The sequence below is a fragment of the Misgurnus anguillicaudatus genome, chromosome 5 (genome assembly GCF_027580225.2).
Source record: "Misgurnus anguillicaudatus chromosome 5, ASM2758022v2, whole genome shotgun sequence".
Classification (NCBI taxonomy): domain Eukaryota; kingdom Metazoa; phylum Chordata; class Actinopteri; order Cypriniformes; family Cobitidae; genus Misgurnus; species Misgurnus anguillicaudatus.
The window spans coordinates 5,031,293-5,053,729 of NC_073341.2; the positions used below are offsets into that span (position 1 = coordinate 5,031,293).

At 38.8% G+C, this 22,437-nt stretch overlaps 1 protein-coding gene and 1 long non-coding RNA gene across 3 annotated transcripts in view; one reads left to right on the top strand and one right to left on the bottom strand.

The window, feature by feature from the left end:
- The window catches only part of LOC129414798 (uncharacterized), a 167,085-nt gene that overhangs the window by 135,563 nt on the left and 9,085 nt on the right, over positions 1 to 22,437 (bottom strand). The gene's annotated exons all lie outside the window — the stretch shown is intronic.
- On the top strand, positions 4,969 to 17,146 carry LOC129413359 (taste receptor type 1 member 1-like). Of its 2 annotated transcripts, XM_055167082.2 has the most exons (6): positions 4,969 to 5,412; positions 5,845 to 6,142; positions 9,218 to 9,955; positions 10,060 to 10,272; positions 10,355 to 10,475; positions 15,966 to 17,146. In XM_055167082.2, the coding sequence occupies exons 1-6, from the start codon at positions 5,231 to 5,233 to the stop codon at positions 16,898 to 16,900; spliced, it is 2,487 nt and encodes an 828-aa protein (XP_055023057.2). In that variant the 5' UTR covers positions 4,969 to 5,230; the 3' UTR covers positions 16,901 to 17,146. The 2 variants fall into 2 exon arrangements, with proteins under 2 accessions (XP_055023057.2, XP_055023058.2); XM_055167083.2 differs by lacking the exons at positions 10,355 to 10,475; positions 15,966 to 17,146 and having other exon boundaries at positions 10,060 to 10,322.

Below are 22,437 nucleotides of genomic sequence, written 5' to 3' on the forward strand. Positions count from 1 at the left end.
TATTAATTATTGGAAAAAAATCACCATTAATGAATGAAAAATTACATTTTATGATATCTTGGCATTATACAGTGCAAACAAAGGATATCTGGCCTTGTATGTTGGCTTTAACAAAAGTGGTTGTCTGTATTAGGCCTATTTGTAGTCATGTGTTTGTAAACCGCTCTTGTGTACTCGCTCTTATTTAATTGTAGAATATATTAATTTGAATTTTTTCCTCTGCTTACATACATAAAGTTTAAGAAAAATATGTTTGAAGAAAAAAAAGCTATTCTGTTTGGTTTTATAAGCTTTATATTATAATTTGGTTAACATGTTTATGTATGCATTGAGAAGAGGGGAAAATAGGAGATTAAAGATCAAAATAGGAGATTATACTAGCCATACCATTAGCATATCCAACATGTATCTGTCTACCTGGCAAAAACTGTGCTGAGGAGCAGGAACCTTGGTCATTAGAAGGTGCAAATAACTGCATAACTGAAAAATATACTAAATACTAAATAGACTTAACTCTATGCAGTTGATTTCAGAATAAAAAGTTATGAACCAAATAATCATACAACTCCCTTAACTAATTCAAGGCATAAGATATACAATAAGTTATATCCAGATAGCATGTTGTAATGAGTGGCAGGGCAATATAATACTGTACATACTTATATCCTTTACACGTTTCTCGTCTTATATCCAGTTTTCCTTAACTAGGCATCTGATGTCTAAGACCTTTCTAATCTGTAATGTTTTGGTGTTAATGTAGGCTAGAGAAGTTTTCTCTATCTCTCATATCTGCAGTGTTTTAAACCCGCGTGGGTGCGTCTTCTCGGGGTTCTGAGTGAGATGTTTTGACTTCCCGGGCTGCGTAGTTTAACTATTGTCATGCAAAAAAGCGGTAAAAACCCGACCTGCATTCCGTATTGTTGTCACGGGTGCCCTTCACATGCGTTAACACTTGTTAAAAAAAACTGCTCGCGCTGTGTCAAAAATTCCATTTGGTCGCAGTTTGGAGCCCTTGGTGCCCCCTGATTGCCCACTCGCCCAATCCCGTCTATGGATAATTCGGCTCTGCTCAAATTTATAAAACATGCGCCGTTATAGACATACTAGTGTTACTTTCTTAATGAGACAGCATTGTACTCAAACAACAAGATATTTATTTACCGTTGCAAGACGTTCAGCTGCTCTGACTGCTGTGGAACTTCAGCTCCCTGCACTCAGGGGGCGGAGTTTAAGAGGTTTGACTGACAGTTTGAGCGGATCCAAAAAGATTGTTTTTTTATTACATTTTATTTATACTTGTAAAACAGACAGACAGACGTAAATGGTTAGCAATAGGATTAATTTATATATATATATATATATATATATATATATAAATAAAACACCTCCAAAAAAGGGCACTTCGGAGTGTAAGGACAAAAAGGGCATGTGTTCTGCACAGGTTGAGCCCTATCTGTGCACGTGCCTGGCTTCCCCTACCACTGGGTCGGCCTCCTGTAAAGTGTTAATATCAGGTGCATCGCATTCAAAGTGGTAACCTCTATTGGCCCTAATATCACCACTCGTCGCAAAAGCTCAGGCACCACAGCCCCTTACTGCCCACTATTATTGGCCTCCGATTGCACAGTTGTTAATCGCGACAACGCATCAGCATTTTGGTTGGTTCTACCCGCCCGGTACTGAATCACAAGGTCAAAAGAAGCCAACTCAGCAGCTCACCTTTGCTCGGTAGTGGTCAACTTGGCTGTAGCCAGATGACTTAGTGGGTTGTTATCCATGCGTACAACACACTTATGTCCCAACAGGTATTCACAAAATTTCTCAGCCACGGCCCATTTAAGGGCCAAGATTTCCAGCCTCACAGAACTATAAGTGGCCGTACTCCGTTCTGCAGGCCAAACACCGCAGTTAGCATATGCAACGGGTCTAACCTTCCCTTCAACCTCCTGCGATAACACAGCTCCAAGCCCTGCATAACTGTCATCAACCTCCAATATAAAAGGCCGCGTAAAGTCTGCATATGCCAACACTGGAGCAGTGGTAAGCTTTCGCTTCAAAGTTTGAAATGACTCTTCACATTGTGGAGACTACAACACTGCCAACTCTAGACTGCGCTTACCTACCTTACCTTGTGTTAGTTCTGCCACTATTTGATGTAACAGGGCAGCCAACTTGGCGAACCCCGCAAAAAATGCTTATAGTAGCTGGCAAACCCTAGGAAGGTCCACACCTCAGCCACTGTCCTAGGGCAAGGCGACTGAGCCACGGCCAACCTTACCCGAGTCTGTTGCTACTCCCAAGGCAGAGATCACATGCCCCAAATATGTAACCTTTCCCTGAAAGAATGCACATTTTTCCAGCTTTACCATGAGGCCTTCGGCCCTTAAGCGACTCAGCACCATCTTTAATCTCTCTTAATGCTGTTGCACTGATGATGAAAACACAATGATGTCATCCAAGTACAACAAAACAGACTGGTGTCACTGGTTACCAAAAGCCACTCCATCCGGCGCTGGAAAGTAGTTGCGTATTACACAAACCAAAAGGCATCCGATTCCATTTGAATAACCCGAATGGCGTGCAAAAGGCAGGCTTGGGATGGTCGGATTCAGAGACGGGAACTTGATTATACCCACAGGCCAGATCCAAAGTAGAAAACCAGTGGGCACCCATCAATGAATCCAACATCCCCTCAATCCGGGGTAATGGGAACGCATCTTTGCGTGTTTTGGAATTGAGCTGACGGTAGTCTACACACATGCGTAAACTACCTTCCTTTTTCTTGACTAACACAATAGGGGAGGCGTATGGGCTGGAACTCTCCTGGATGATTTGAGAGTCTAACAACTGACTTATGTGGGTCTTAAACCCTTCATACTCGGATGGTGGAATACGTCGGTACCACTGCCGGACAGGAAATTGGTAAGGGGGATCAAGTGGGAGAGCAGGCCACCCATGCAGTCAAGGTTGAGACCTTAGTCAATCCATTTGGTAGCCCCACTAAATATACTTCCCTTAACGTTCCAATAACCGTAGTGGGATACAGTACTATGTCAACAGTACTGACATTTATAACAGGGACCGAAACAGTCCCCCCTCTCACCTGTACTAAAGAGGGCAAAGCCAATAGTCCCGCAGGTAAATCGTTCTCTGTGGGCTCAAACAACATGGCCTTACCAGTGAGCAAGGAAGAACAGGTGGCCGTGACAAATGTCAATGTGCCCCAGAAATGTGACACACCCTACGCCTCCTGACCTTTACGTTCTTCCCACAGTCAGCAGCGCGAACCACTTGTTGGCAATTTTGAAATACTTGGGTCATATTTTCATCCTCGGCTACACTTGGCAACTAGAAAAGGTGGATCCGTGCCAACCGAACAGCTCCTGATAACAGCGGCTAAGCACATTCATGCCCAAGATACCAGGCGTGTCTGTCACTGCCCGGAGGATCACAGACCACCAACACTCCACAATTAGGGATTTTTCTACCGCACAGTTCGATATCCAATTGGCGATATCCAGTATACGGAATTTCCAGTCCATTTGCTGCGCGGAACTGCAGGTAGTGACATGACTGCAACCGATCCTGGCCCCATGGTTCCGGAAACAAGATTCTGTGATGGTAGACACCATGGAACCAGTATCTACCAGACAGGGCACTGAACCCCCCCCCAATATTTACAACAAGGTGTGGACATGAGGGCACTAAACGGGAAGCAGTCTCATTAACAATACGAGAGACACGTGCGCTCACCAGTGGCTCAACAGTTCGGTAGGCGCTAGTTTTCCAAATGGTTAGGACCAGGCAAAGACCTTGATTCACCGGTCAAAGACAACATCTGGGCGTGGCAGAGGGCGAGGGGGACGACGCTCCCCATCGCACTCCCTTGCAAAGTGACCCAGTTGTTGACACCGTCGACAGATCAATTGAGCTGGACAAGGTGCATGACCATGGGAAAAGGCACACGACCCGAAATGATACTGATACAAATGTACTGCTCATAGTTAGTTTATGTTAGTTAATACATCAACTAATGTTAACAAATGAGACCTTATAGTAAAGTGTTCCCAATAATTGCATAGGCCTATAGAAATTAATATGATGCTTTTATATCTTGAAATGTTGTATCCTTGTCTTCCTTTCATTTTTCCTTTTTTTTAAGGGAGGGGGTAGGGGGCTTCGCGATACCTCCCTGAAATGACTTTTTGCAGGTTGGGATGTCTACATTTGTTAAACTAAGATAAACAAATGCTCTAGACTTTTTGGCTATTGGTAGTTCATATAGTTACCAAATGGAACCTTATTGTAAATGGTTTTAACCTTAGGTTTTATCATCTTTACATTTGCCACCACAATATGAATTTGATAATGCATTATAATGCATTATGAAAAGTAGTTTGTGGTTATTATGCCGTTCTAAAATCTCTTTTAAGTGCTCTGTCTTCGCCAGTAAGTGAGCTGGAACTGGGTTAAGCAAATTTAAAAATATGTAAATAATCTTCCTGACTAAAGGTCACTGCGTTTGCCAAAATAATAGCAGTGGATTTTGTAAAACAATAATGTTTATCGTAATATATTTCAATTAATCATCATTTAAATTATTTTATTAATAATCTAGTTTACAACACGAGTGTTAGCCCTTTCAAATTAACATTTAATTTAATAAACACAGTTTATTAGGTTCAATCTGTGAGTTGCTTTGTGTTTATATTGTTTTATTCTGGCTTCTCAGATTATGTAAATAATGTAAATATATTTAATCACTATGGTTTAAATAATTGTAAACTATACATTTAGTTAGACATACTGAAGCAAAAATGCTATTACTATTGCACCAAAAGAACATTGCATTAGAGATTGTCTCTTGTAAAGAAATCAGTGTCATAGAGCTACTAAAGGTCAAATGCTCTTCTTTTCTATTACATACAATCATATGGATAATTAAAAGATTTATGATTTCTTTTAGGCAGATGTTACATGAGAGATTTCTATAAAGTCTTATGATGTTATGGATAAGATCAGCAGTCAGAATACTCTCATATTTTGCATTATCTATTGTTTGTGGTGTGGTGTAATGCTCTACTTAATAACTGATTAGTGTCTGCTTTGTGAATTTAGATATGAAAATTGACATTTGTGTCAGTAAACAAAGTGGTTTAAACAAATTGAAGGACAGTATATGAGCCACCACACACGTCCCTGTTTCTTGAGGAACAGTCTATTTTAAGTCATGCCTCCGAATCATATTTACTCTTTTCTTTTGGGTTTTATAAATTGTGTCTTTTTAAATGTTTCTTGCTTATCATCTGAGTTCAGCTTGGATGGAGATTACCTATTGGGTGGCCTTTTTCCAGTACATGAAGTCGTATTGGCGAAACCCATGTTCTTCCCGGAGGCCATTCAATGTAAATGGTAAGCCAAGACCTTTCTATTGCTTTTTTCATATTTCAATCCTGCCATCAATTGATGTTTATCACACTGAGTCTATGGATATCATCACTAGGCAGTATTGTTCATTACATTGAAATCACAAATAAAATGATTAAAATTCAGGCACTGAGCAAGCACATAAACAATAATGAAACCTTATAAACCATTATAATATGCTTACCATTGTGAATTGATATGTTTGGATTTTGAGAAAATTTTTACTTTATTTAACAAATGCAAGTTTATATAAAATAACCTGCGATTTTATATCTCAAACAGAAATAGTGATAGTGAAGCAAAGTTATGCATTACAGCTTTGAAATAATGCTAAGCTGTAAATGATGTTGATGTAAATAATGTTTATTAAGATAAGTGCAATTAACCTCTGTTTTTTCTCTTATTAATGTTTTCTAGGCAAACTTTCACAAAATCTGGCTATCAGATGTTTCAAGTAATGAGGTTTGCTGTTGAGCAGATTAATAACTCCACCACCTTGCTGCCCAATGTCTCTCTGGGTTATGAAGTTTTTGATCATTGTTCTGACACTAAGAATTTCCCTTCAGTCTTCAGTTTTATCTCACAGAATGGATCAATAAATCCTCAAGAAAAACTCAACAGCCATCAGACTAAAGTCATTGCTTTAACAGGACCATATGGAAGCACGAGAGCTCTTACTATCGCACCACTTGTCACAATGGACTATATACCATGGGTAAAATATGTTTATTTTATTTAAATGTCTTAAAATAAACACCAAAGCAATGTTTGTGGTAAATGTGGTATGAGCGAAATAATTGACTCCAGTCCTTTTATTCCTTACTTGACTGATATAGAAATTAAAAAAGAGATGAGTTTTAGTTAAATGTATTTCCTAATCTGAAGTCTGGTCTTTTCTGTGAACAGTTTATTTCATTTTTTAAAAATAGTTCACCAGTACTTCTCATGTAATGACGTCATTCATAACCAGTTGATTCAATCCAGCAGACGAAAATACACACATTCAAATAAAGTCTTGTGTAAGCGTATATGATTAAATTACATTTAAATTAATTGAATAACAATCTTCATCATCATCTCGGTAGTTTCTGACTTATGTTGTGAAACTAAAGCACCCAATACAGGCTGTAGAAACTTAGATGTTTTACATCTCTAAAGTATATAAAGTAAATAAACTATAAAACAATTAAATGAAAAATACAAAATAGTCTGCATTTGAGGAAAGGAAAACAAATATTATGGAAGTATTGTGATAAATGATATAGAAGAAATATTTGTATTATAAATGATGGTAAGGTACTGCTGTACCCATTGAATTGAATTCCATAGTATTTGTTTTTCCTACTCTGGAAGTCAATGGTTACAATCAGCTGTGTGATTACCATCATTTCTCAAAATATCTTCTTTTGTGTTCATCAGAAAAATAAATTCATACAGATTTAGAACAACACGAGGATGAGAAAATTATGTCAGTTTATTTTCATTAACATTTCAAGTTTTTACTCTCTCAAATAGTTTGTAAGTTGACCTGACAACAGTATTTGTGGCCTCAACTTAAAAACATATGTTATATCAATTCCGTTTTTGGTAAAAAATTGTTCACTCAACTTTTCGAGTTGTCTTTGACTTCGTTAAGTTATATTTAACAGGGGTGTGATTCCTCCGGATAAATCCGGAATTCCGGCTTTTCCGACCTGAAAATGAGGCTTTCGTAAATCATGCAAATCCAATGTGTGTATGGGGGGGGTTGCAAGGCACTGTTATAAATGACCTCATATCACTCCGCAAGTAGTTTATTTATTTGTCACGATGGAACTTCATTCAAAGCAGAGCTCACCAAAGAGCTTGCAGTCGGATCTCTGGCGTGTGGTGTTGGCTGCGAATAAAAAAAAAATCATGCGTTCGCCTACAAATAGAATGAGAGAAACACATCTTTCACTCTCAACCAAACTAACAAACTAGCCAATCAGAAGTAGAATAGGGAGGGGTCTTTGAGGTGCGGTTGAGATCCAGATGCATATGCCGCGCGGCCGCGGAAAAGTCACAAGTTAATGTTGTCAGCAGGATGAAGATTAAGTAAATGAAGCCTAGCCTAGGTAAGACGACCTTATATATAAAGGACTTAAATCAGTGGCGCTGGGCATGGATAGAAGGAATAGGCAAAATTAAGAGAACCAGCCAGGTGTTTGCTGCTTTGACAAAACTGTCCGTTTCAAATCAGGCTATGCCAGTAATGTAAATATCAGATTTCTCATCGAGGTGAAATGCTGTCTCGCAATATCAATATAAAGTTGCGTTTGTGTCAAAACGTTTGCTTGCATTATTATTCTGTAATCACTTACATTAACGCACGCATATGCGCGAATCGGATCCAACGTCATCCTGACGAATACAGGCCTGTATTTGTTCCTCTTAATGGTTTGTGAATCTTGCGATTACAGAATAATATAATGACAAACAAACACATTCATGGATCTGGTTTGCCCGTGTGCGTGTGTGTGTGAAACGCATAGCTCGACTGTGCCAAAAGAACCATGCAAAAGACAAATGCACTTGACTGCCTTTCCAGAAAGTCACAACATTTGAATGAAGTAAGTTTAATGTAACAGTATCCACTTTAAATTCAGCGTTCAAATGTTGTAATCAATAATTAATCTGTATTAAATGCCCCCACTAATTATTCTATAAACATTAAACATGTTTTGACCAATGGCAAATCTTATTTATCAAGTTGTGTAAGTGGCTTGTGTGCCTTATTATTATTACCATATGCAACCAAAGATTTTACTAAAAGGGCACAAATTTATTAACAAAAACATAAAAATCCTCATAGATCCAGTCACTTATTATTACTCTCAAAATGCACCACACTGATATATTTACCTTTAAATGCACAAAGTGACTGATTTTGTTCAGTCTGATACAGTGGCAAGGCTATATAATGGTCAGGGTGGCACTTGCCCACGCAGATTGACGATTGGCCACTCAGATCTATCAATTTTGAGCTCAAATTATATTTCCACTGTATTTCATTTTATGTGTATGTGTGTCAGTGAGAGAGTGTGTGCATGCGTGCGTATGTATGTCGCCACGTCATGGTAGGTGTGCCATATATTTTCCTGCTTTTTTGTCCTTTGCCAATCACACCTATGATTTAAGAAATCTCTTTGTGCTTAAAATTAGATAGTGGGTCGCCATCGCCTGCTTTCGGATGGAGCGGCATTTACTACACAAAGCTGTAGTTCACTGACAATCAGGGCAATTTCCCTTTATATTTTAGCGGACCTATCCCCTGCGATAATGAATGTGATATTGGCCAGCTTATCAGTGAACAACGGCTTTGTGTAGTAAATGCCGTTCCATCTGAAAGCAGGCGAAGGTGATTTACTAGTAATCAAGGAACCGGCTTTAATGATAAGATGTGCATGACAATTAAATGTGATTTATCATGCAGCCCTAATCAACATAATTTTAAGCACAAAGAGATTTCTACAGATTTTTTCTGTTATATAGACTGTTTCATCAGACGCACGTGTGCTGACGCGATACACGTCTGGATCCGAACTTCACCTCCGGTTTCGTTTTTTTCTTTAATGGTCTGACTAGTTCATTGCTGGATTATTGGATAATTTTCTGACTTGAGACAAGAACACTTTTGAACAATTCAGTACAATTTGTTATGCTTGTTGAAACTGGTTTAAAAGAACATTTGACACATTTTAACACTTAACACTAACATAGTGTTTAAGCAGAAATGTTGCAGATAACATGAAATTCTTTCCTTTTACAGGTTCAATATGGGGCCACAACTTCTGTGTTAAGTGATAAACTTCACTATCCAACTTTTATCAGAACAATCCCCAGCAATAAAGACTTGGTACAGATGATTATTCACATCATACAGTGGTTTGGATGGAATTGGGTTGCCTTTATTGGAGGTGCAGACAATTACAGTGAAGATGGCCTAAACCTTTTTTACAAGTATACTAAGAATACTGGTATTTGTTTGGCCTATCAGGAGCTTCTTAAAATCCAGGGAAACTACAATCAAACACTTAAAAATATCAATATGCTAAACATTAATGTCATTGTGGTTTTCACTGTGCCACTTTATGCAGGAAGCATATTGAAAGCTGCCATAGCAAATAACATCAGAGGCAAAGTTTGGATTTCTAGTCAAGCGTGGGCTATGGATCAGCAGCTTCTAATTGAGCCAGGAATTGAGAAGGTTGGAACAATTATTGGCATTACAGAGAGATTCATGTCATTGCCTGGATTTGATCAGTTCATTTATAAAATGAAAGCAACTAATAAACATAATAATGGTGATGTTGAAGTCCCAAATAAGATATGCAATCAGGAATGTAGAGAAGGTGCATTTGTGTCTGCAGTGGACATTATAAATGAAAATCCCACATTCTCCTTTGCCATCTACGCTGCCATATATTCCATAGCTCATGCATTACATACAGTTTTGCAGTGCAATATGAATGAATGTCGCAAAAATCTAGCAGTAAAGCCATATATGGTGAGTGAACTGTAATTATCCTAATAAAGAAAAATATCTATTTATATAATATAATCTATAGCCTAATTTTGGAAAATTTGTAATTTTACTGCACATTAAAACAGCTTCTAGGAGAACTGAAGAAGTTGAATTTTCCACTCAATGGCCGTCAGGTGAAATATGATGTTAATGGTAATCCAACCATCAGTTACTCCGTAGCGCTCTGGCACACTGAAACAAATCATTCATGGATTGAGATGGTGGGCACTTATGACACATATCCAGACACTATTTTTACCATCAATAACACTCTCATGCCCTGGCGTAACAATACCTCTGTGAGTTATTGGTCACAGTAAGCAACATTTTAGCTGTCCAGATTAAATTGTCAATAAATTTACCACTATTTTGTTGTTATAGGTTCCTTTCTCAAATTGCTCTGTTGAGTGTATGGAGGGATATTCGAGGGAACACGAGGGATTGCATAGTTGCTGTTTTCGGTGTAAAAAATGCCCACAAAACACTTATGTGGACTATTATCGTAAGTACTTTTGTGATATAGCTTTTTAGTCACAGCATCCACAACAGTATAGATGTGGCTTGATTTAATTTCGATAGTTGCTGTTTGGTAAAGGCTGGATAAGGATTATTTAAAGGCAAATCAGTGGCTCATATTGTTTATCCCTCAGATATATAACATAATTGTTGTTGCACATGCTTAGATTGTGCAAACGAAATTTTACATAAATGAATTAGTATCCACACCTAATTTTGAACAAATTTTCCCATCATCATTTGAAGAGTTTTGTTGCAAAATGTTTTTTTAATTTTAAAATTTTTCAGAAATCTCGTTCTTTGGTTGTGCATTCCAATTAATATCAATTCAACTGCAGTTGGACTGTTTTGATTTAAACCTTCCTAACTTAAAAAATACAGCTAAGTAGCACCATAAAACAAAATAATAACATGATAACATTAATAAACATGTTTTGACAAATTTTTTTAAAAAGGTATTTATCTTGTTTTGCATCAAAACTCTTCATTTATTGTCTTGAGAGAATTCTGGCATATACAAACTCACACTTGTAGAAATTACAACGCTTATATTACTGAGTGTGAACATTTTTGTTCATTTTCCATGCCAATGTTTAACATTTTTTGGCATCATGTCCACACAGTTTCTTTATCCCAGTCTCAACTAAAAAGAATGTCTCAGACTGACTTGCAAACAAATCACTGACTTCTTGTTGCCGATGTCCTACTAGCAAGAAAATAATCAGTGGTGCATCATGCATTTAGTTTTCTTAAGAAAAAACTGTTCCCTTTCTGTCGTTTACTCGACGTTGTGTAGATCAGTGTTTCCCAATCCTGGTCCTTGAGGCCCCCTCCCAGAAAGTTTTAGATGTCTCCTTATTTAACACACCTGATTTAACTCATCAGCTTGTAAGGGAGACATGTTTACCATTTTGGAAGGAGGCTGATAAGTTGAATCAGGTGTTTAAAAAAGGAGAAATCTAAAACTTTATGGGAGGTGGGCCTTGAGGACCAGAATTGGGAAGTACTGGTGTAGATGATGACAATATGGGGTGTGCTTTTGAGAGCCAATCTGGTCTGACTTGTGTGTAAAACGCCAATGAAATTGTGCGAATGATATTTGCGTACCAGTCTCCGCCCACACTTACGTGTATAAAAGGTGACGAATGCATTCATTCATTCGCTCTTGTTCTTTGGACCTTGCTGGTGTGATTTCAAGTAAATAAGAAGAAGTTTACTGTTGAGGTGGTGGCGTAGCCGCAGATTCATCTTGAAACATCCCCTGTGCGCTTTAACAGATTGTCGGAGCATTATCTAAAAGAGCAATTTCCGCACAGAATGAACATCCTTTTAAGGACGGGTTTTCATTTCTGTGCCTCTGCAGCTGTTAATTCAGCCTCTGTCAGTCTGGCGAGTGGCGCGAGTGATACGGCGAATTCACTGCCAATGTTCTGAGCACTGCGGAGGATGAGTTTTCTATTGCAGCATCGGAGGGCGATTTTCTGCTGTATGAAGTGGTGGATGAGCCTGTGGAGCTCCTGTTTTTTAGCGGTTGAGCCCTGGGTGAACCCAGCACTCATATAACAGCCGTGTGTTTTTAGGCAGCTGTAAAAAAATGTTTTTGCCTAAGTGTTCTCAGCTTAATGAATGGTTTTGGGTTCCGGCCGTGGCATTTAGCCACGCCCCATCCTAGTACCATTCTATCTTGGAAGGTACCATTTGGTGCCTTTCGTGGTTGTGAGTTCGGCCACTCTCACCTCACTCGATGGCGTGGCAGCTAAGGGATATGTCGATGTACCCAGATGAGCATGCTGTTGCGGTGCATACGTGCCTGCATATGGCTGCCATCTGACCACACTAACCAAGTCTCCCTCCCAAAGCCTGTAAGCTTTTTGGCACTTGTGTTGAATGCTTTCATGGCTACGGGTAAAACTGCCCCCGCCCTGCACGCCATGGTTACCCTGCATTAGACGAAGGCGTTTAAAACATCTGCACGATGGTAGGTCAGACTCAGTGATATAGCAGGAACTGCGTGCTGTCATTGACCTTGCCCTTCGGTGATTGTTTTGTCAAAACATAGAATATACTGAGAATGAGCAGAGCTGCTGTTTTTCCACTCCAGGCCTGAAGAGGGCAGATAATCCAAATGTAAAAGTGGAACTAATGATTTAGCCAGTGTTGCTGGAGGGACTGCTTTTACATGTGCACCTGCCAGATAAGCATGGGTATAAAATGTTTGTGGTTAGCTTAGCCACCATTTTTATTGCTTGTATTCCTCAATCTGAAAGCAAGAGAAACACAGCTCATTGTTCAACCTTAAAGACGCAACAGGTATGTAATGTTTGAATGATTTTACTATGTTGCATTCATTGTTTGCACAAATTAAATGTTTAATTCTAGTAGGAGTGATGACTCCTTCTATTTTGACTGTGTCTTTAGTGCAGATAATGTGGCAATGGAAGTAATTGCATGGAGATTAAATTGAAATGTTTAAACAATCCCTTTACTTAAAGGGATAGTTCACCCAAAAATGAAAATTCTGTCATCATTTAGTCGCCCTCATGGTGTTACAAACCTTTTTAAATTGTGTTGTTCTGAAAAACACAAAGGAAGATATTTTAAGAAATGTTTGTAACCAAAGCATTCATGGACCCCATTTACTTCTATTGTATTATTTTTTCCTACAATGGAAGTGAATGGGGTCCACAAACGGTTTGGTTACAAACATTTCTCAAAATATCTTCCTTCATGTTCATCAGAACAAAGAAATTTATGTGAGTTTGTAGCAACATGAGAGTAAGTAAATGATGACACAATTTTCATTTTTGGGTGAACTATCCCTTTAAAGCAATGCTTTGTTTTGTCATGCATTCTTTATTTTGTGAAGTAATGCATGTTTATTTTCTGGTTATCTTTGAAATGATTAAACAATTCCTTTACTTAAAGCCATGCTTTGTTTTGTCATGCATTGTTTATTATGTGACGTAATTTAATGCATGTTATTTTTGATTATCTTTAAAGGTATAGCAGAGGATTTTCTCGAATTTTAGAAAAGAACCGCCTTCTTCACTTTTTAAAAAAATGCAATTGCGCAACCCTCCTGATTGACAACTAGGAGGACCAATAGACTTGATGATCCACCCGGAAAAAGAAAATCCTCGGCAATACCTTTAAGGTTATCAACCTATTGCCTATTCTCTTTACTTCTCTCAATTTATTCATCTGTATTCAACAATTCAACTGTTTCTGAAAACCATCTGGAAGAGAAATAAATTGACCAAAAATTGAGTTGTCCCTTTGCATCCTTAATGTGTTGAACAAGCCATTTTCAAGTTTGGGCAGAGCTGAACTTATTGTGATAACTTGACAGTGATGAACGTGACAGCATGCCCTCTGAGTCAAGCGATGTCCACTTTTATGGTCCAAGAGAGATGTCTCTGGTTTTACTTGCACAGATGGGAGTTGCTGAAAAGGTTTGCTTTCTTGTCATACCCATCTTGCGAATAATGCAGGGTTCTGCTCTTGTTCTACACAGTAAGGAAGCAGATGGAGGCTGTTAAACATGTTTCACCTCGGCGTGACTTGATCGTTCTCACTGTCACAGTCTCGTCTGTCATCTGCTCCCAGGCACCCTCTGCTTCCTGCGGTTCTGGCCTTGCCTTCAATTTATGGAAATTGCTGGCCCTAGAGAAGATCTACCCACCGGAAGACAGGTCGTTAGGTGACTGTGAGGGACCTTTTTGGTTCCTGAGCAGCCCTGACAGTCCTCTTCCAGGGAGGAAAATCTCGACCAGTGGGCCTGGCCCTATGAGCCATTTTCATCGTTCTCGGGCCTTTGCGAGACGGATCCCTTTCCGTCTTATTTTTAGTTGGGTCCCCACGCTCCACGATACAGCTACGAACCCCCCCTGCACTATGAAGCAGATCATTCTCGTTCCCCTCGCAGGGTGTCTGGCAGTGTGGCTATCGCTACCCAGCTCTTCGCGTTGGTTGGTATGCGTGGTCCATCTCAGCTATCCAATACAATTTGCCAGATACCCCCCCCATGTTTCACAGTGTTCTGTTCACCTCAGTCAGAGGCAAGAATTCGGTGGTACTTTGGGCGGAGGTGGCCACCCTTCTGGCCAAACATGCGATAGAGCCCGTCCCCTCAGGCGAGATGTTTTTGGGGCTTTACAGGCCCTATTTTACAGTGCCGAAAAAGGGAAGGGGACTGCGTCCCATCTTGGATCTGCGTGTGCTGAACAGATATATTCATCGCATGTCATTCAAGATGCTAACACAGAGACGCATCCTGCCGGAGGTTCAGCACCAGGATGGACGCGTCTCTATTCTTCCTCGATACAGACCTTTTCTTTGGTTTGTTTTCGAGGGGAGGGCATATCAGTACAGATTCCTCCCATTCGGTCTGTCCCTGTCCCCCCGTGTCTTTACCAAAGCACATTCTCCCCATCTTGCAGGACAAACATGTGCTCATCTGGGTGGACAACACAGCCAAAGTGGCGTACATAAATCACCAAAGTGGCCTATGTTCCTGTTGCATGTCACAACTCGCCTGATGCCTCCTACTGTGGAGTCATCAGAGACTCAGGTTTCTGAGAGCCACTCACATCCTGGGCGGCCTCAATCGTGCAGCCGACGCGCTCTCACGACAGGTCATGTCCCGCTTCACCGGACAACACTCACTGCCCGCTTTGGGTTGCCCTGACAGAGGGTTCCCTTGGCATGGACGCCTAAGCTCACCCATGGCCACATCATTTGAGGAAGTACGTCTTCCCACCTGTGAGCCTCATTGCTCAGGTACTGAACAAAGTCAAGGACGAAGAGCATCAGGTTCTTCTGGTAGCGACCACCCTCCTTGGGCGATTCCCTTGAGACAGGACCTTCTGTCTCAGGGGCAGGGCATGATTTGGCACCCGAGGCCGGAAACTCTGGAACCTCCACGTCTGGCTTCTGGACGGGACGAAGAAGCTCTAGTGGGGCTCGCAGAGAGGAACTGGTGTTACTGGTGAGGGGTCTGTTCCTCCTCTGATGAGGACTCCCTTGCACCTTACTGGAAGGTTTGGATGTCATTTAGAAACAGTACGGCACATTGTACTGATTGCCTACGATTGTTTTTTGAGGTCAAGACATGAGATGGAGGTGTGGCGTTTTGCATAGGGACACCATCCTGTTGTCATCGACACAACTTTGAGTGAATGACAGAAAGGGAACATCTTGGTTACAACACTGCTCATTCCGCTGAGCCTCATCGAGCTCATCAGACACAAGCGAATGAATGAATGCATTTGTCTCCTTTTATACACGTAAGTGTGGGCGGAGACTGGTATGCAAATACCATTTGCACAATTTCATTGGCGTTTTACACACAAGTCAGACCAGATTGTCTCTCAAGAGCACACCCCATATTGTCGTCATCAACACAACGTCTTGTTCCCTCCATCAGCGAACTTACTAAATGTTTACACTCATTTCTTGTTTTGTTTCATTTTTTCAGGAGACCCTTATACCTGTTTTCCATGTGCAGAGAGTGAATGGTCTGATGAGGGCAGCACAACCTGTAAGACACGTGCTGTTGTCTATCTACACTTCACAGAAATCCCCTCCATTCTTGTTATACTTTCTACTGTATGCCTCATTGCTCTGCTCATTTTCATCTTTTGTCTTTTTGCCTACAATTACAACACACCAGTGGTGAGATCTGCTGGCGGCAACATGTGTTTCCTAATGTTGGCGTGTTTAACAATGTCTAGCATAAGTGTGTTCTTTTTCTTTGGACAACCCACATCTGTACATTGTGTGTTGAGAAATTTTATATTTACATTTTTCTTCACTATCTGTCTCTCTTGTTTGACCGTTCGTTCCTTTCAAATTGTTTGTGTCTTCAAAATGGCTGCAGAGTTCCCTAAATTACACAGCTTGTGGGTAAAGCACAATGGCCAGTGGCTCTTCATTATGTCCTCTTCTTTCATTCATTTCATTTCTTGTGTATTATGGGCAACTGTATCACCTGACGATCCCGTCAGGGACTCAATTACTTTTAATGACCAAATTATGCTCATTTGTGAAAGGAGAAACACTGTAACCATCAGCATTGTTTTGTTCATAAGTTGGTTTCTTGGTTTCCTGTGCATCTCATTTTCTTACATGGGAAGAGATTTGCCAAAAAGTTACAATGAGGCCAAATCAATAACTTTCAGTCTGCTTATGTACTATCTGAGCTGGATTATATATTTCACAATATATCTCAGCTTCAAAAGCAAATACGTCCTGCTTTTGAACGCACTTGCCCAGATAAGCAGTATATATGGAATTCTCTTCAGCTATTTCATACCAAAATCTTACATCATGTTATTTCAACCGAAGAAAAACACTGCTGCATACTTTCAAACAACTATTCAGAATTACACACAAACCATTAGTAGAAGTTGAACTGCAAAAATCTTTAACATGCAAACTGCTGTTGCTTTTAGTGATTAAAGTAAAATTATTTATATTTCAAAGTTAGTTATTGAATATTTTAGCAAGCTCTTTTTCAATTAATTAATTTGTTAAGTAAATAGCAGTGTCTTTTACTAAGATCAAATGCAGTTCTATTTATGTTGTTAGTCATCATAGATTTATTTATGACTGTAATATATCCTTTTTTTGGCATTTTGTATATTAGTAGTTGCTGTATTAATAAAGATGAGATAATTCACTATTGTAATTCATTTTTTTGTGTGAGTTGAATGATTATGATGACCTAATAAATGTTCTCCACATCTAGAGGATGCTTGTTCACATCAAACAAATTGACAAACCAAAAGCGAAACAAAATGCAGATAATCAAAAAGCAAACTGCTTCAAGCAATTCAGTAAATTAATTGTGGATGTTATTTTTCTAGCTTAAGAGGTGCACAGAGACTAGAAGTACTAGGAGTATGGCATCTTCTCAGGCCCTTTTATCTGGGCCTTCATGCAATATGTGTGTGTGAATGCTAAAGGGTGAGCCACTCTGCATACATTTATGAGGTACTACAGTTTGGACATGGGATGTTTTTAACTCATTCCCAGCTTTTTTTTAATAAAAAGTTGACCGCCATCATTTTTTTGTAATTTTCACAAAGGTTTCACAAAGTGCCTTCCTGGAATTTTTTCTATAAATATATAAACATACAAATATTTTAAATGAAAGAACAGACCATATGCTTTCAATTAAAACAAACCAGTAACATTTTTACATCCTATCTTCATTTGTTCTCTTTTTATAACCTCTTAAATATGGGTAGGTTTCTTAAAAATACCAAATTTTGAGCAAAAAGCTGAAATAATTGCATTTTTTTATAATTACATACATACACAGAGTTTAACTCTTTCCCGCCATTGATGAGTTATCTCAATTAAGAGAAAACATTTGCATAAAAATTCATCAGAAACACGTTTTTATGTAAATCTGCAATACCATAATTTATGAAAAAAAATGAAGACATAACGTTATTTACCTATTTTTAATCTCTGCACATGATTTGATAATTGTTCTGAATCTGAGTTCTAACAAAACTCCTTCACAAAAATGCATTTATTTTAGCATTTTGCAAAAACAAATTGTATTTTTTAAGAAAAATACCCATACTTAAGAGTTTATAAGCAGAGAAAAAGATATAGATAAGATTAAACATATTTTCCTATTTTGTTAGTTTATTTGTTTGTTTATTGTTTGTTTAAAAGCAGAGTGTATGTTCTTTCATTTGATATATTTGTATGTTTATATATTTTTAGAAGAAAATATATATTTGATATACATAATTTCACTGTAAGGCATTTTGTGTACAGCACTCTATACTTAGCTGGGGCTTATTTTGCCTGAATTACTGCAGCAATGCGGCATGGCATGGAGTCGATCAGTCTGTGGCACTGCTCAGGTATTATGAGAGCACAGGTTGCTCTGATAGAGGCCTTCAGCTCTTCTGCCAGGCTTGTGCACAATTCAGAATTTCAGAATTGGCCTCCATTCAACTCATGAATTGGAATTTGAATTGAATTGACCCCGCCCTACAGGAAGTTGAATTGGAATTGGAATGACAGGAAGTGGAATTTAATTCATGGCAATTCAAATAAATTCCACAGTCACACAACAGAAAGAATCTCACATACATTCAGTGTTAGAAAAGTTACTTTGGAAAATTGTTTAGCAACCATTCCAAATACTTGGTTAAAGTAAAGCATTCTGGGGAAAGAAGTCATGTTCCACAAAATTACAATTACAAAAAAATTTAACTTAATTATTTGTTATGTGACTAGAGTTTTTAACATTAATTGCTGGGGGAAAACATTTCCTGTTAATGTAATCTGTACAAGTAGTTCAAACTTATTTAATTTATAGAATATGTAATGCAATCACATCTGACATATACTGAAAGCTTCATTTTTAACACTTCACTTACTGTATAATACGTGTATGAATTTCTTTGAATTTCTATTGAATTGCAATTCTGCTTCCTTTAATTCAAATTCGAATTGTAATTCTAGATCCTGTTTTTGACATCAATTCAAATTCAAGAATTGAATTGGAATTTAGGAGTCATTCTCAATTCAATTCTGAATTGTGCACAAGCCTGTCTTCCAGTGGCGGATGCAGAACGTGACATATGGGTGGGCATGGATTAAGTCCGGGTGGGCCTGAATCTATGGGTGTCACTTTTGAATAAGAAACTATAACAAGTCTATAAAATTCGTCAAAACTTCAGAACACTAATTTAAACAGCATACACACACACCCGAACTGCACGTCACATTTTTGACATTATTGATACTTTAAATTGTAATGCAACATGACATTTATTAAGCCTTTTTGGTAAAAAAAATATTGGGCTCTCATAGCCTACAAAAAAAGAACCTGCACACAGTGACAGGAAATATAAATGAACCCAAAAAAACCTTATACTTTTTTAAATAACCTATTAAAGTGTTTAAATAAATACGGTTACTAAATGCTTAAAATGAAGCTTCTAACATCATATTCTCTTCATGCAAATCACTAAAAATATATTTTCGTTCTCACATATTTAAGTTAACTTACTAAATAAAAAAAGAAAAAGGGAATTGCTAGAATAATGTTAGACTCTGGGGTTAAACGGAATGACAAATAAATAAACATTTAATATACTTTTTGATGAGCACAAGAGCAAGCCTACTCGTGAAGAGCGGAGCCGAGGAGCGCGCATATCAGACGTGAACGAAAGGAATAATGGATTTAATGCTTTCACTTCATTTCCTGACAGTTTCACTTGTTAGTGAGGATAGTAATGGCTAACAAGATGACGCCGAATTACATACAACATAATTACCTAACTAAATCTGAGAGAATGCAAACACATTACAATATTTTTTCCTCCGCCCGACGGCCAAGACGCATCATTTTTTTTTTAGCCCGACAGGAATTCGCCATAGCCCGTAATGGACGTCGGGCAAGCGATTTTGCGAGGTTTGTTTTGTAGAAAGACTTTCTTTAAAGTGAATTTCGTTTTGTATAAATTGTATCTTAATATTAATCAATGTTTGATCAAAAAAATTGCCTCGATTTAATAAATAAGAAGCAAACCAAGAACGTCTGTGGTGTGGATTGAAGTGAACCCACTATATTTCCGCAGCCTACATCTTTCTGCTTTAATGCATTTCTTAAATTAATGTCTCAATTACACAGTATAGGCTTATAGGTTGTTATGATAGGCTATTTGTTGCTTAAAAGCAATAGGCTATATTGTATAAAGTGTAGCAATAAACGTGGCGTGACTTATAGTGCTGCTATATCGCTATATCAAACAACATCACTACGATCAGATGTTTTCTTTCTATTTTTTACCCCGCTGTCATATTTGTTGTGTGTTTATGTTATTGAGAGGAAAGCGCGCAGCACATATTAATAACGTGTTGTTATTCAAAATACGTTTTCTACTTGTTTGCAAAAAAAGTTCTCAAAGTGATCATGGCTGAAAGCTGCTCGGGAATATTTCATTATAACGCAACATTCAACTGCTTTAATAGTTTTTAAATAGTTATCAGGCTTACTTATAATTTTACTGTTTTTAACATAACATGCAATAGATAAATTACACCACATAAAGTAGTATACATGTCTAACTATACAGAGTAGTATTTTTTACATTTCTGATTGGGCGGGCCAGCTGTCAATTTGTATGATACAGCTGCAAATAAGTATTTGAACACCTGAGAAAGTCAACGTTAATATTTGATACAGTAGCCTTTGTTTGCAATTACAGAGGTCAAATGTTTCCTGTAGTTTTTCACCAGGTTTGCACACACTGCAGAAGGGATTTTGGCTCACTCCTCCACACAGATCTTCTCCAGATCAGTCAGGTTTCTGGCCTGTCGCTGAGAAACCAGGGCTCCAGACTGCCACCAAATGGTGGAATTTTGCCAGCAAAATTTGAGAGTGTGCCACTAAATTTTACATCCAGTCGCACATGTGCGACCAGTAAATTTGACCTTTTTTTGTGATGTGACACTGAATTTAAAAACAGCACATTGTACTTATCATTAAAGTATTTATTAGTAATACGTGGAAATTAGTAGAAATGTGAATTTTTGGTTAGCATGTTGATTTACAGTGTGTGCCCCTAAATTTTGTGGTTGTGCCCCTAAAATTTTCAGTTGGGGCCACCGTGCTCCTAGTGAAAAGTTAGTCTGGAGCCCTGGAAACACGGAGTTTGAGCTCCCTCTAAAGATTCTCTATTGGGTTTAGGTCTGAAGCCACGGCAGAATCTTAATATGCTTCTTACAAAGCCACTCCTTGGTTATCCCTGGCTGTGTGCTTCGGATCATTGTGATGTTGGAAGTGTCAAGAAAGTTCAGGAGTCGGAGTCTCAAATGCGAGATATAGAAAAGTTTATTTAGAAAACACACTGAGTCTGAAGGGATACGCTTGAAGACGAAGCACCCGACAAACATCAGATAGACAGGGTAATAATAGATCCACACGAGTCCACAATCCACAGGTAAAAAGTCTCACACTGCACTGCCGAAAAAGTCAAATAGTAACGAGGAGATCCATCCACATCCGATGACGACACACAAGAGGAAGCCGAAGACAGCTGGTATACGCTTGAAGACGAAGCAACCAACTGCACTAGAACTCAGGAAACAAGACACACTGATGGTAATCCACTGACCAAACACAAAGGATCGAGAATCCTGGACAGAGGCAAGATTCCGGATGTCGGCGTGTGTCATCTGACCACATGACTTTCTCCCATGACTTCTCTGGATCATCCAAATGGTAATTGGCAAACTTAAGATGGGCCTGGACATGTGCTGGTTTAACAGGGGAACCTTCCATGCCATGCATGATTTCAAACCATGACGTCTTAGTGTATTACCAGAAACAGTGGTTCCAGCTCTTTTCAGGTCATTGACCAGCTCCTCCCGTGTAGTTCTGGGCTGATTTCTCACCTTTCTTAGGATCATTGAGACCCCACAAGGTGAGATCTTGCATGGAGCCCCAGTTTGAGGGAGATTGACAGTCATGTTTCTTCCATTTTCTAATGATTGCTCCAACAGTGGACCTTTTTTCACCAAGCTGCTTGGCAATTTCCCCGTAGCCCTTTCAAGCCTTGTGGATGTGTACAATTTTGTCTCTAGTGTCTTTAGACCAGTGTTTCTCAAACTTTTTCTGCCATTCCCCACTTTGGAGGTAGGGAAGAGTTTCGGGCCCCACCTGTCCCCAATCGCCCCAACAAAATGGAAATCAACTAGGCTTTAAGTTTAACTGTTGAAATTTATTTAAAAACATCATATTTTAAAACATAACAGCATAAATACTTTCAATAGAGAAAATAAATGGTCAAATGTATTATCACTTTGCATGAAATAACCTTTTTAAGAACTGTGGTTCATCATACTTTATTTTCGGCTGGCTTTTTGGTTGATTAGGTCCATGGTCTGTCTTGATTTTCTCTGCTGGTGCCGAA